Source organism: Platalea leucorodia, assembly GCF_965183815.1.
Source record: "Platalea leucorodia genome assembly, chromosome: 7".
Classification (NCBI taxonomy): domain Eukaryota; kingdom Metazoa; phylum Chordata; class Aves; order Pelecaniformes; family Threskiornithidae; genus Platalea; species Platalea leucorodia.
The window spans coordinates 57,716,791-57,731,677 of NC_138829.1; the positions used below are offsets into that span (position 1 = coordinate 57,716,791).

Below are 14,887 nucleotides of genomic sequence, written 5' to 3' on the forward strand. Positions count from 1 at the left end.
TTTTTTGCTTGTCCCTATAATTAAAAGATAGATGTATGTCTGTGGAGTCATTTGCCTGGGTGTTTCTAGTACTTGCAGGCTTTGGAACAGAACATGGCAAGGACTAGCCTGAGCACAAAGACGGTCCCTTTAGCCTGTAAAAATTCACCTAGTTTGCCCAGATATCGTTGTTGCCCCACAGCACAGTGGGGGCAATCCCAGCTCAGCCACACTCCACCATCCTGTACCTCATACACACCAGCTGGACCATGAAGAAAACAAAACACCTGAGAGGAAGAAGAGGGAGAGAGACAGGTTTGGGGCAGGAAGAAGCAGAGAAAGTTGGTGGTGAAAAGGCAGGCTGCTCTGATTATTGGGGGCTTTTTCATTACCATCCGTATTGCCACAGCTTTCAGACAACCCACAAAGGAGATTAGATAAAGAATTAAAAAGAAAAATATACCCTTTTTTTGTACGTGTGTGCAATGCCCCAGCATGCCACTCTGCCTTGTCTGTGCTTTTCTAACCTCTGCTGACAATGGCAGTCCAGCCACCTGAGGACTTGCACGTGGTTTCAGCAGACACACTGCTTGCAGCAAGAGAACTGGGAAGTGGCTTGCGTGCTGGCACAGGCTGGCACCCTGGCAGTCCCCAGGCACCTTTTATTCAAATGGTTTAGCAGAAATTTTGCCCAAATTCCACATCCAACAAACATTTCTTAAAATGCTCTGGATAAGGATTTTCTTATACAGAGAACAGGAGTATCTTATTTTAAAGAGTATGCTGCAAACATCTTCAACTACTTTGAACTTCAAATGACCTGGTAACAAAAACAGAGCCTGTAAGCAATGAGCAAGTCACACACTTCAGTGAGTAAGCACACAACTCATTGAAATTTCCAACTTATTACAAATACTTAAATCAGAATTAGCTGTGTCAGAGAAGAGGGAAATTAATTCATTAAACTTTAGCAGGAAGCCAGCGATGCTGGTAACACATGGGTGCCAATCACTCCTATGCTACTACCTCGTTTTCATTTGAAGCAGTTTAGGGCAAACATAAAAGGCTGATAAAAATATTTTTGTCTGTGCAAGGTGACTTGAACTAGAGTATTAAAGTACTGGAAGTGACAAACCCACTCATCAAGAAAAAAAAACACAGCAAGGGTGGGAAATTAATCCAAATTCACAATCACAAGGCATCTCTCCCCCCACTCCCCCAGCTACCTGCACAGGGCATCTCTCTCCCCCCACTCCCCCAGCTACCTGCACACTGGTGCTGTTTGCTGCAATCAGTGCTTCAATCTGCCCTCAGCGGGTCACAGGCTCTTCTTTGTCACCACCATTACTTGTGTCCACCTAACTGGCTCTCTACCAGCCCTCACACAAGGGTAGAAACAATTCTATTCAATTCCACTCGAGCTACAGATCAAGAGAAATCTATTTATGGGATACATACTGCCTTAAAAAAACCACCACACACAATGGGGACTGGTGCAAGCCCAGAGTACACGGTACTACCAGAGCACTCCAAGTCACAAGACAAAAGGAAAATTTCTTGTTAAGCTGCAAATTTTATCTCATAGAAGACCAGATGGCACTAAGTTGGCACAGATGGCATGAAGTTGTTTAGGGTAAACTGCAGTCTAAGGTAAATCTGGACAAATGCCTTAATTCTGTTTCTAATCATTCCGTTGTTATTGAAGTTAATTGCATGGTCACTTGGGAATAAGCCCTTTGCACTGAATTCAAAGGTAAAAAATTGCCTTATAGAAATAAGCAAGCACTACCACTAGCCACTTCCACAAGTAACTTTCTAAGTCTTTCCAAAGTTAAATTAACAGCATAACCAACTAAAACATGATTTTCTTTGGATTTTGGTTCTCCAAGTGTAACATGACATGTTTCCAAAGCCCCAAGGCACCAGGTCTCTCTTGGGAGCTGACACAGGGTAGTGCTGGAGGAACATCAGAGGAGGCAAGAGCCACGAGCACCCCAGCACCTCTGTGCTAGCTCCAACATGGCCAGAACGGAGCAGGGAAATGGGTGTGGATCAGGAGTGTTGATACCCAACTTAGGACACCCATTATCAAAATGAAGCTTGGCGTAGAGAGCTCCACAAGGTATATTCAAACTCCACAAAGGTATGGACCGGTTACACCCAGTGCATCTAGTCTTTGAGCACAACTAGCATGCACTACCAGCGGCATGGCATCCACTCAAGGTAAAAGAAGGCAATAATGGAGTTTGCCACCGATTAGTCAGTCATGCATGAAGTGGAGCATCTGAAAAAATGTTGCTGCATTCTGGAAACATACTGCTCTTATTTGATATTGCTGTATAAGCATCAAACTATTTTGCTTTAAAAGCCATGGTAAATTTATGAATGAAACTGTGCAAGAGGGATTTAATAGGAGATCCATAGCAAGTGTTCAGTGGTCTGGACGTTGCCTGCCACCAGGGTAGCATGAAATCATTTGATAATTAGACCATGGCCACGCAGGATTAGCATACCATAAAAATATAGAGCTGCATTATTTTTATTTATATAACAGATGGATGTTTAAAAAGGTCGTGCATTTTTAATGAATGCAACGTCACGCCAGTGTTGACAGAAGATTTAGAAGTGCTACAATATGGCCAAATCTAAGGCCTAAAAATGCTGCCTTCCCTTCCCCCTCTCCTCCAGTCATGGAGCCAAGAAACAAATGTGCAATAGTGCTGTGAATTTCATTCCAGAGATCAGCTTAAGTACAGTATTTATAGGGCACTAGGTTATATTTTCTTTTATTTCATGTCCATTGTAGGTAATTACGAGACTCCCATTGCTAGATCTACCTGAAGGCCCCATACTCATTCTTTAGCCCCATGACACATGGATAAGATAGAAGAGCAACTACTACTAAAAAATATGGCAAAGTGCTAAAACTATATTTTTTTAAACAGAGCAATATTTGCAAAATTTTCCATTAAATACAGGTTTGCAGAATACTGCTTCCTATTAAAAAAAAAAAAAAAAAAACAAAAAACCAAGAAAGAGACCTAGTAATGAAGTACCAGTTCCTGATACTGTAACATCACAGAAATCACATCCTTCCACTAACTGTGATCTACAACTCTATTTTAGTGGGCAGCCCAAAACTTCACAGCCAAGCTATAACAGAGAATGAACTTTGTGGCCCCGTACAGCCACTATGTCTCCATCGCTGGCTACAGACAAGTCCCAGACTGCAGCCCTGAGAAAGCATGGACACATCCAGATCTGAAATAATTCACAGAGCCAGAACCCTTCATCAAAAATCCCACAGGCATTTGCTAAGAAAAACAGCAACAGTCTTCAGCCCCTGCCTTTTTGGCTTGCTCTGACCCTGTTCTGGCATCACCAGCAAAACACACAGTCAGCAGGGACTGGATACATGTGGCAAACCTTTATTAATACTACATCAAGGGCTGCACTCAAGCCCACTGCTATCAGCATAACCACAGAATATGTCATTTTTCCTCCATTATCAAGGGAGGGGTTCCCCCCCCAGTGCTGAAACTCACAAAAGGCCCCTTAGGTACTGATTCCCACTTTCCCCTTTATAACAACTTCATGAGAATTGGGCTTACCAGCCCAATTTGAAGACCTAAACTTCTAAATGTTTTCCTCAAAAATCTCATCGCTCATCTCCTTTCTCCCCCTCTTCCAGAAAGGAAGAGAAAAGGATGAGGGTCAGGATCTAAAATACCGATATTCCAACAAAATATTTGAAAATAAGGAGGTTGCCAGAAAACCATTTTTAACATTTTAGGGATTTTAACCAAAAGTGGGGGTTTTTCCCCACTTAAAGTTATCCCAAGCAGATACAATAGGCATTTATTTATTTTTGAAGCCAACCGTTTTGTTAGGCCCTAGTTTTCTTCTAAAAAGTTTTCATATGGAACACTTGGATTTCCAGGAAAATGTATAAGCAGGAGTGCGATGTGAACTTGTCCTCCTTTCTCCACAGGGTTGGCCTGGCCTGGGCAGTACTACTGCAATCCTGTCAGACTCGCAGTGGAAAAATGCTTTTAAACAACTGCTGTTTAAAAAAATACCACTGCGAGAGGCTAAGGGGATTTCCAGGAGTAAAGCCTGAAACAAGTCAAGGTGAGGGGAAGCTATTTACCAAACTGAGCATAAACACTGCATCAGCAAAATCCACTTCCAGTGTGGTCTAGCTGCCTGCACGCAACATGGCCTTAAAGAGGGTTATGTTGAACCTGTGCATAACAATAAGTGGTACCAAAAGCCAGGGCCTATTCCTCTCCTGTAAACTGAAAACCATCTAACTGTGAAGCCATGCGTTTCCTTACAGCATCCCATTGGCCTGTGGAATGAATTGCAAGCAAATATAATTTAAAGTTTATGATTCATAAGAGATGGGAGACTGCTATTACAGTGTTGGACAGCCCATTGATGTATTTGCCTAAAAATGCAAGTTTTGCATGCAAAACTCTAAATCAACTTTTTTATTCCAAAAACACTAATCTAAAACTTCCCCCTTCTCGCAGTTTCCTCAGGAGCGAGAGGCTGGAAAGAGAATGCTGGGCTATAGAATCTACCATTCCAATACAAAATGATGATCTTCATGTGCTACTGACTAGGTTATCTGGTAACCTCTAATTGCTCCAGTAATATTTAACAAGAACACTTCACTTTAGTGATTAAATTGTCATACAGCTAACTTTTGCCAGTCACTAAAACAGCTTTGCTTAGGCAGGGTGGGGTTCTTTGGTGGGGATGGGGGGAAGGAAATATAGCAGCTATCTTTTCCTGATAGGAAATGGAGGAGCACATTATTAGTGACGGTCCTGTCTTACCACCAAAGGACACCACCCTGCATACATCCAGGTTAAGAGATCAGACCTATTAGGCACCTTGATGCCTTTGTCTCAGAAGGTCGTTCTCTGCTCTTTCCCCTATTTAGTCAAATAAAACATGAATGTGGAGCTTAATAGGGAATATAGTCCAGAAAAGACAGTTAAGGGATTAAGAACAGAGATCAAGAACAGGCATGCTCTCGACATTAGGCATTACTCCAGCTATTCTGCCTTTGATATTTCATGCTTAAGATCAGACTTCTACATTATTAATCAAAAAGAAATTTTATTAAAGTGCTGTGCTATAATTTCTTTTTCTTTCCAATCTTCTACTACACAAGGCACGTATTGGACGAATCTCATATTTAATTCGTGAGCTAACACCAGTCTTGAGAAAAACTGAACACCAAATCTGATGTTCCTTTCCAGTACATTAACTGAGGTCAGAATCTGCTCCTGGGCAGTCGTATTAAAGAGAGAGAGAGAGAGAGAGAGAGAGAAAGAAAGAAAGAAAAAAAAAAAAAATCAAACAATCAGGAGAGGCCTGCATATTGAAAAGCCTCTTTTCTTCCTTGAACTCAAACTCCAGACACTCTAAAGAGTGAAAGCACAAAGATATTTCATAGTTGGGTTTCATAACTTTCTGAAGAATTGCATTACCTTAAAGATCTTGGAAGCCAAAGGCATAAAAAGCAAGATCACGAATCACTCACAAGACTCAAGCCAACACCTACACAATAAAAGGTCTGTAAAACAGAAGTACTTTAAAATTCACTCACCTTATAGATATTTTCCAGCTAATATAACACCTTGTCATGGCAATAAATGCATTGCATCTTCCCAAATTCAGTTGCGCTTTTCCATCTTGAAGATTTGGCTGATGACAATGTCTTCAGCTCTAGAGATACAGGGATGGTTTAGGTATAGCTGTCATATGAAATGAGTATACTTTAAGATATACAGAAAAAACTGTACAAGACAAATTATATTACATTCAGCCCCATGCAAATCAAATATTACCATTAATCACCTTATATGAGGAGGCTGGATAAGATATACCATATACACTATCAGGGTAGCTGACTTTTGAGCCTGTTGAGATATCTTTAACCATTAAGGGTGAATTTCATTCCAGCTAATTTTAACTACCTAAAAATGAGGTGCCTGACCACATCTTGCCATCCAGGTTCTCTTTACAGTGAAAAGGAAAGATGATGCATCTGGAGGATGATTCATCGCATCAATGTTAGATATTTATTTTAGGATGAGTCACTCTCTGGATGCACCTCTCTTTCTTTGGTGATGGATGAAGCCTGGACACCCAAGTTAATTCAGGTATCTATGTTTTACACAGTGAGTGATACGAAGTTTACAAAGAGTTTTACAAAGTGAGCTGATATTATCAAAGCCTTGGCCAAAACTCCATACAGAAAGCAGACCTGAGGGGATGGCAGTCTGTCAGGTACGAGTTCTAAAGAGGTTAAATGTCTTCATCACACTGAAAGGGGATTTTTCCAAAAAAATCACCATCTGCATAGCAGCTGTTACCTCATTTTAATTATTCATAGCTAGCCACTTGCACTGGGGAAAAAGATGATGGGGTGGGCAGAGATAAGAGTGAGGACAAAATTTTTTGAATGGTTTTGGTCTGACTTCATGGACTGCATACGTGAGAGGCTGTCTGAGGAGATGCAAGTTATTTAACTTGTGACTAATAGTTTACATTAAACTGCAGACCAACAGATGCCAATATTTCAGATTAATTTACCAAACCACCAGGCAGCACTATCACTAATTAGAGGAAGCATTACTCAAGAGGTTGTTATCCTGAGACCAGATCATGTCCTAATAACCCAGACAGTAAGAGTTTGGATAGCACAATTGATATAATTGTATTTCTCTTTAAAGGCTTTTCTTAATGGCCAATATCCATCATACTCAAGGCTCCAGCTGCCAAATCATTTATGTTGTCCTGTGAATCATGGCTGGGTAAGCTTGCTCAAGGTAATGCAAGTAAAGCGTTTTTTAAAGGAGATAACAACAAGCAATCAGCACCGTAACAAGCAATGTTTCCATACTCAAATCACTAAGTATTTCATTCAAAGATGAAAAACAATCCAGGACTGAAAAGATTTAATAACCTAGTTTTAACAAGATACAAGCCTACGATGTTTCTGTACCTACATTAGGAATCACTTTTGTGGAGAAACTCCACATATGCAAACACGTGAGGAGAACGTGGCCCTCGGGGGCGGTGTAAAGTTGCGAGACTTGTGAAGAAACGTAACAGGCCTCAGTTTCAAGAAGGTCGGAGTTTCACTCCCACAGCATTTTCATTCACATTAAACAAAGAAAAAGTTATTTACTGTAATGTTAGAGATCAAGGAGAAAACTATTCCTGCCCACTTTTATAATATTCCTATTCCCCCCTGCCCCAAATTACTCAGTCTCTCACATACTTTCTGAAGAGAATTTTTCAAATCTGGTTTCTTTTATTCAGGATAAAGAACTTTACAATGGACTCAGCCCTGTAGAGCCGCAGTCACAAGATGTCTGCCAGAAGAGCACCAACAGCGTTTGTTTGTTTGGAGGAATCATCTGAGCACCATTTTTGAGTTTGATCTAAGTTAATCAGCCTCTAGAAATCCATTCCTACAGATAGGCTCAAAACCAACAAAAAGACAAGAAAACCAGAGGACATCAGCAGCTGTGTTTTCCCCTAGCAATCACCACAGTTTCCGATTTACAGAAGCGAGGCAGGTCTGCTCTTCAGCCGAAACCCACCTCTCCCAGCGAAGCCTGAGGAACTAATTCAACAACATTGTACAAGCACAAAGGTTTCCAACACCAGCAGCATTTTTAATTATTTCTTTGCTGCTTTCACTACCCAGAAGTCAGCTTTTACAGCATAAAAGATTACCTTTTCAAATCTTTCTCACAGCCACACCGAGACAAGTACAAGGGAAAGGTTAAAGACCTCTGCCAGAGGCTACATGCCTCCTGTCCCTCATTTTACAGCCCACAGACCCCATACCAACTGGACGTTCCTCTCTTCTAAAATAAGGGGCTAGTTCCGGAAAACAGCACTCACCTCACGCTGTCTCCTCCATATTGCTTTACCGCCCAGGCCACCACCCTCACCACCTCCACCTTTATTGCCCCTCAGAAACAGGCTTCAGCTGATACAAATTGGCTTTTTAGCCAGAGGGAGGGGAGGAGGCCGCTCCTTAACCCCTTTGGGCATTCTCTCTAAGAAGCAGCAGCACAGGTGTTTTCTCTTGCCCTATCCCCGGGTTTGGGAGGGAGCAAGGTGTCCCGGCTCAGGCCTTCACACCCGTTGCTGCCCCAGCAGTCGCCCAGCTGAGATGGCTCTCCAAAAGACTACCCAGTATCTGCTAGGTAGGCAGCTTTTTTGTTTCTCTTGGGCATCTAAAACCAGCTTGCTTTTGTTTTCCTCTTAGATCTGTAGGAAACACTGTTCTTCTACAAAACATTGCAAGAAATCTGGGTTGAACTCAGTTTTGTCTCTGAGCCGTGCGCAGTGCGCTGCTGCAACAGGAACAATTGTAACACTGGAGCACATCACGGCAGCAATGCTGTTAGAAGGCAAGTTTCCCTCCAGCAACTTGTTTTACATGCTGAATGCAGAATTTAACTTTTGCCACTATGAGAACTTACATAAAGGCTCCAGTATTTCGTTAGCTCCAAGTGCACATATGCCTTTAAGGGTAATAAAGACACAAGTAAGGTTGTGATAGTAACAAGCATGTATTCCAAAGAGCATAGCTTCAGTGCTGTATACCCTTTGTATTACACCTATATAATCAAGCAAAAGACAACTTTTTAGTAAAAAGAAAGTAAAGTTGTTTTAGGACTCAGATATTGTTACAATCCAAGTGCCTCCTGCATGGGAGAGCCAGATGAAACCCACAGCTCCTTGACGTCCTTTGGCTTCCAAAGATGTGGAAGTACAAATAAGGCAAAATCTTTTTCCAGCTGAGCTGCTTTGTGCAAACACAGTGTAAGGTAAATACACAGTAAGGGCCCCGGTTGCTTTGAACTAACCACAGGCAGCCAGGCTAAGCATCTGTGAAGGAATTTAACACGAAGGCAGGGATAAAAGTAGCTTCCCCTTGTCAGGCCATAGGCAGTTTGGATCTTTCCCCTTGTTTCTCTCAGCATAAGCCTAATGTTTACAAAATCAGAAGTAAGGACTTAACACAATGTTTATTATTTTACTCCTGAAGCAGAAGCAGCAGCAGTGTTTGATTACGGTTACTGGATACACAGCAGTTTGCTTTCTGCTCTCATTGCCAGTACTAACTTGCTTTTCAACCACAAGTTGAAAGTTTGGATCTCAAATGGTTTTCAGAGTAACCACCTTGTGGTGCTGGAAGCAATGAGTGCTTTGCCATTAGCTCGAGTGGCAAGAGGAGGGACCATGCCGTAGCTGAGGGCAGTGTGGCGGCTGGCCCAAGTCCTGCTCCAATTCTGCCCCTCATGTTGGTGGTTGGCACTTCACAGCAAAATATTATCTTGCTTGAGAGCAAAAGAGACTGCTTTTTTATTAACTCCTACCCTCTAGGATGGTATCTGCCAGCTGGTACTAAGGGAGGCTTAACTTCACCTTTGCAAATGCCAGAGCTTGAATATTAGGCACTTGGGTTCAAGGACTTAGCTCTGCTCAATGCCTTGTAAGCAGCACTTTTTTTTCCTGCTACTCAGTCCATGGTTTTCCAAAGGATGCACTCCTCCCAAACTCTGTCCTTCCTCACTATTTAGAAGATGTCTTTGAACAAGGAACATGTCTTACTAAATGGGTAGGGACTGCACATATTACAGTAAGATCTTAACAACTTATCTGGCCCTGAGTACGGAAGGGTAATCGTCACTACACAACAACCGTATTATAACAAAATGCCTACACTTACGCAAAACACAGTCTACTCATTGCAGTCAACGCTGAAGGATGGTTTAGGAAAAAGCTGCAGAAAGGAAATGTGCAGAAATTTACCCTTCTTTTTTCTCCTGTTTTTCCAGAACAAACAGCCTATCTGACACTTAGTGTCACACATGTGTTGGTATACTTCGATGAGCAACGGTTTTCCAATTTTTGTTTTGAATAAAATTACATGCTTGAATTTTGCATTTCTGAGTATGAAAGTGAACTGTGATGGAATCAGAAAAAGATGTATATTTTCAAAAACCCATATGCAGGTCTTCCTTGATGTAGTATTAGATCATTAGTACTAGCGATAGCAGCAAACCCTAAAATTAACCATGTGCACTGCTGAAAAAGAAACCAGTAAACACCATGTGTTGGATCACATGATAGTAGCTGCTTTAACGAGGATAGCAAAATTAATTGTAACAAAATAAGACTTCCTGTTGTTTATTAGATATTGTAAGAATGAAATGTACAGTATACAAAATTAATATAAAAAATGTTCACAATTGATTTTAACAACACATTTTTCTTTGGATTAACTGCAGACAAGCAGCTTTTTAAGAAGTTATACTGAGATCTATTTTCTATTATAGGATCACAAGCATATCACTATGCGCTATCTACAATTTTAATCTACAAAATGAAAGCTACAGAATTTTTGCTGAATCTTGGTGGCATTTGTTGGAAAAGAATAGAACAGCAACATTAGCTTAGAGGAGAAAAAAATATTAGTTCATTACAACAAGATGTTAATTCATGAGCAAAATTGCTTTTGAAATTTTAAACCTTGCAATTGTACACTTTCAATATAAAACACTTGCCATAAGAAGTTACATTCTACTATACTGGTGACAAAGATTTTCAACTTTATTTTTTTTAGATGGATACATAATCCTGGTTTTCTTTTTCCTAATGAATTTTCACATCTTTAAAATTAGTGTCAAATGAAGTTCATTCTCCTAAAGAAACAGTTTAAATATGGTGCATTTCGTAAGCTGAATGTTTTCATTTAAGGTTTATCTATATAAAGGAATGTAAAATAGTTGTCATTTGTTAAATCTGTGTATTTTCAGTTTATGTCGTACTGTTTAGCAGAAAGATAAACTAACTACTAATGAGTAATCCAGACAGCCTAAAAAGAGTCTATCTGTTCCATACACGACGTGTTTGCCATAATGCTTTTCACTACAATATAAAATACACTAGAAAACCTGAAATTATTACCAGGGAATATTACATACAGTTATCAGTATTGACAGTGTTTCCCTGATTTAAAAAAAAAACAACAACCAAAAAAACAAACTGTAATTGAATTTCTCATACATGGTCTACTTTGCAATAGGAATATGATTTAAACTGACAATTCTCATATTGTCCAAACAATTTTTCTTAATAGACACTGAATGTATTTGCACAATTGCAATGCATTCAAAATAGTGAACTGCTGCCAGATAAGGCGGTCAACAATTTAAAACAGGAACGGGTGCCTGACTAAAAGTGGGCCAGCCTTCCAGAACAAAACAGATGGTGTTCTTTCTCTTGAGGTGTCTCTAATGTAAAAGACTTCACTTTTTAAGTTGGCACATATCACAAGAACTCTTAAAACAATCCCTGTGAAATGAACATGAAGACAAATCACAATACAAATGATGCAAAGCCATTCTTCAGAAATTTAGAAGAGTCCAAAAATATTTTTGTTCTTTTATCTTTTAGCATTAAACTGGTGAAATTCAGTGCATTGGGTATTGTATTTTTAATAGATGAACTATTCAAATTATCTTATACTGGGAACAGCTGGACTTGCTGTTTTCTTTCCTTTTTTTTTTTTTTTTTTTTTTTTTTTTTTTTTAAGACCATTGGCAAGAACAATCTGTAGGCTCTTGGATTGAATAGCTGACCCAGGTTGAATTACTAGTGCAATACAATTGCACAGTTCGTCTCTGTAGTCCGAGCTCCCTGCAGCATTTGCAGAATCTTGCGTATGTGTTAATGTTGTAGTTATAAATGCTGGCAGACGGGCACTTTCCATCACATGAAACAATGTTCACCTGGTAACAAACATGAAGAATAATCAGCAGATTGAAGCAGCTAGGAAATAAAGTTAGGAGTTCTCAAGAAAGTCCAAAGACATTAGGCACCCAAGTCCAATGGCAAAGCAATGAAAAACGTGGAGGTATTTCCTCTAGCCCCTTGTGAAATCCCAACTACGTCCGAGTAATAAACTCTGAAGTACGTTGCACAGATAGGTCTCAATTTTCATCTTACTGAGATTATTACTTTCCTGTCAATTTCAGTAACAGCAGATTTTGGCTATTAATAGACACAAAGAAACTATTTCAGTCTTAAATTTTAAAGTATTCATAACAACTTCGGCTTGAACATAGCACCAAAGGTTCTGTCCACAAATCCCTACAGTACTAGTTTCAGTGATACACTGATGCAGTGTTGCTATACTGGTATCAGTAAGGAGGAATATAAAGAATCAATCCTTTGGAAGCCAAGGGGAATTATTACTAATGATACCAAAACTGTAATATAGACTGTAAGAGAAACAGTCATATAAACTGATAATTTTTTCAAGTTTAATAGTCAGGAATTACATTTCCGTTCAACGAGACACTGAGACTAAATTTCCTGGCTGCTCAACAGTTTACTCTACAAAACACACTCTCAGAGTCATTTTAGAGGTTACAGCTGTTTCCCTATACTCTTTTATTACAGCTTTTCCAGGCGCTCTTACACATCTCACATGAGATGCCTGTCTCCACCCGTGCTGCTGCTCACACTCCCCTACTGCCCAGCAGGACATTGTTGGTGTCCTCCTACAGTAAATCCTTCGGTAGACACACAGATAGTGCCTCATTCTTCCTCCACATTTCACAGTAAGCTCATGCTGCTGTCTAAAAAAACCCCAAACCTTCAGGACCCAAGATTCCTTTCTTCATGAAGTTGGCATTTAAATTCTTTCCCTAGACAGACGGAAAATTAAACACATCTGCAGCCATTTTAACTGTAGTATATCACTGGCAAGATTCTGTTATATCGAAGTTAATTTGCATATAATAATTGCATTACAGGGTGATCCGAGACCTTGGATTTGCACTAAATCAACATGCGCCTAAATGCATACAAAAGCAGAAGTCACATCCCCTTTTTTCTTATTATTTGAGTTGATGATTGCTGAGAATGTAGGGAAACATTAGAACAGCTTTTTGAAACACAGAAACCTCTGTGAGAGAGAGATGCAGACAATAATAGCCTTGTGGAATGTGTGTTCCCTTTCTTCTTTTTATTTCTCATATTTTTTTCCCTTCTATTAAAAGAAATCATGATAGTTATTTACTTACCGGTGTGTTACTCCTGCAGTCATTCTTGCGGATAGTCATCCTCACAGTCACCTTTTTACAGAATTTTCCATCTTCCTTACCTGCAAAATGGGCATTGATTGAAAAATATCAGCTCAAAATTCTAAGCATTTCAGAGACAAGAACATTCCTGAATGTTTTATGGGGTCAGGAGACACAAAGAAGAAAATACCCGATACATCACTGCACACACAAAACCTTGGCAAAGTGACATTAGCTATACATTGTATTGCTTTTAAAACTATTCTATTTCATGCATTAAAGTATCTGTCGCATTATATTTCCAATAACAATTATAAAAGATTCATTCTTCACTCAGAAGCCTTTTAAGAGTAAGTCCACTGTCTTTCAAAAAATTTTGTAAAATTCATCAACCAGTCCTGTGAGAAGGCTTGTTAATAATGCATAAAGTGCATTTTCTAAGAAATAACTGTAACAAACTTTAATAGCAGCAGTTGCATTCCAGTGGTATAAACGAAGTTTAAAATGAACACTTAGCAGCAGAATCTGATGAAGAATAGGGCTTCAGGGGGCTTTACATTTCTGTATGTTTTTTATTAAATAAGAAAAAGAACACACCAGTGAACAAATTAAATTTTTATTTACATTTTCATTAGCATTATTTCCACAATTTTTCTCACAGAAGTATGTACAAAGTATATGGATGAAATAAAGATGATAAAAAGTAAAAATGAAATTAAGTAAGAGGAATTAAACTTAAGAAGGGAATCCTGAACATTTGAAGAAAAGCAAAAAAAGTTCAGTATAAAGTTCAGTTATTAGGGATCAGAAAGCACAGTATCTTCTTACGATGATCCTCTCTATGCTGAAGAAACCACATCCCATTGCAGATCTGTAAGAGAAATGAATAGTCCATTACATTATGACAGCTTTCACAGTTTCACAGCAGATTTTAAACCCCATGATGCAGTCCGCGTGACTCTCCACTTACAGAGCTGCATTTTCTTTCAGCCAAGAAATCCAAAGATATTGACAAAAGGTGAATACTGTTGGTTCCAGAAAAGCAAGGGCAATGAAAGACTCATTGGTTTGACCAATACCGAACTGTGACAGAGCTTTATTACATCTTGATGTGCTATGTCCAGTTCCCTGCCCTAATCACTGTCAAACCAGGTAATACTGCTTTTCAAAGAAAAACATTTTTTGTGTTGTGAGTTTTTGGGGTTTTTTGTGTTGGGTTTTTTTTGGTTTTTTGGTTTTTTGTTTTTTTAAACATATAAGCCTGCTGCTGTTTCTAGACATAGCAGAGGTTACTAGCATATGAAAGAAACATCAGCAATGAGTCTTCTTGGAAGTAAATAAAAATCTATGATCAGAAATGGCTGGCTGCTGCTCAACTATCATTGAACTATATTTGCTTAGGGAAGGAGTAAATTGAGAAATGAAGAATAGATTGTTCTTAAAAAATAAAAAACTCACCATTATTTCATGTTTCTCGTAGTCCTATTCATGTCCTTTCTTCTTTTACATTATACATGGCATGTAGGATGGAGAATTCAGTGCAGCTGTGGCTATGACTTCATCCAGGCTATAGTGAAAGTACATCATATCTCATAAAGAAATAAATATGTAATGTATTTCCATGCACGTACTTTGATGTCCAGTGGCTTTTAATGAGCTCTACAACATAATATACTTTTCCATGAACAACCATATAAAACACGTGAGCATCTTATATGTGTCGTGTTATAATGAGATTCTTTTTCACAGTCTGTATGGTTGAAAATCCT

At 39.3% G+C, this 14,887-nt stretch overlaps 1 protein-coding gene across 1 annotated transcript in view; it reads right to left on the reverse strand.

Annotated features, from left to right (window-relative positions):
• Nucleotides 1-11,618: 11,618 nt before the first annotated feature.
• OTOG (otogelin) overlaps nt 11,619-14,887 on the reverse strand; it is a gene marked incomplete at both ends in the record, with an annotated part of 106,748 nt that continues 103,479 nt past the window's right edge. Inside the window, 2 exons of the mRNA XM_082317299.1 lie at nt 11,619-11,819; nt 13,119-13,198. Coding sequence (XP_082173425.1) covers nt 11,619-11,819; nt 13,119-13,198 — 281 coding nt within the window. The remainder of the gene's footprint in view (nt 11,820-13,118; nt 13,199-14,887) is intronic.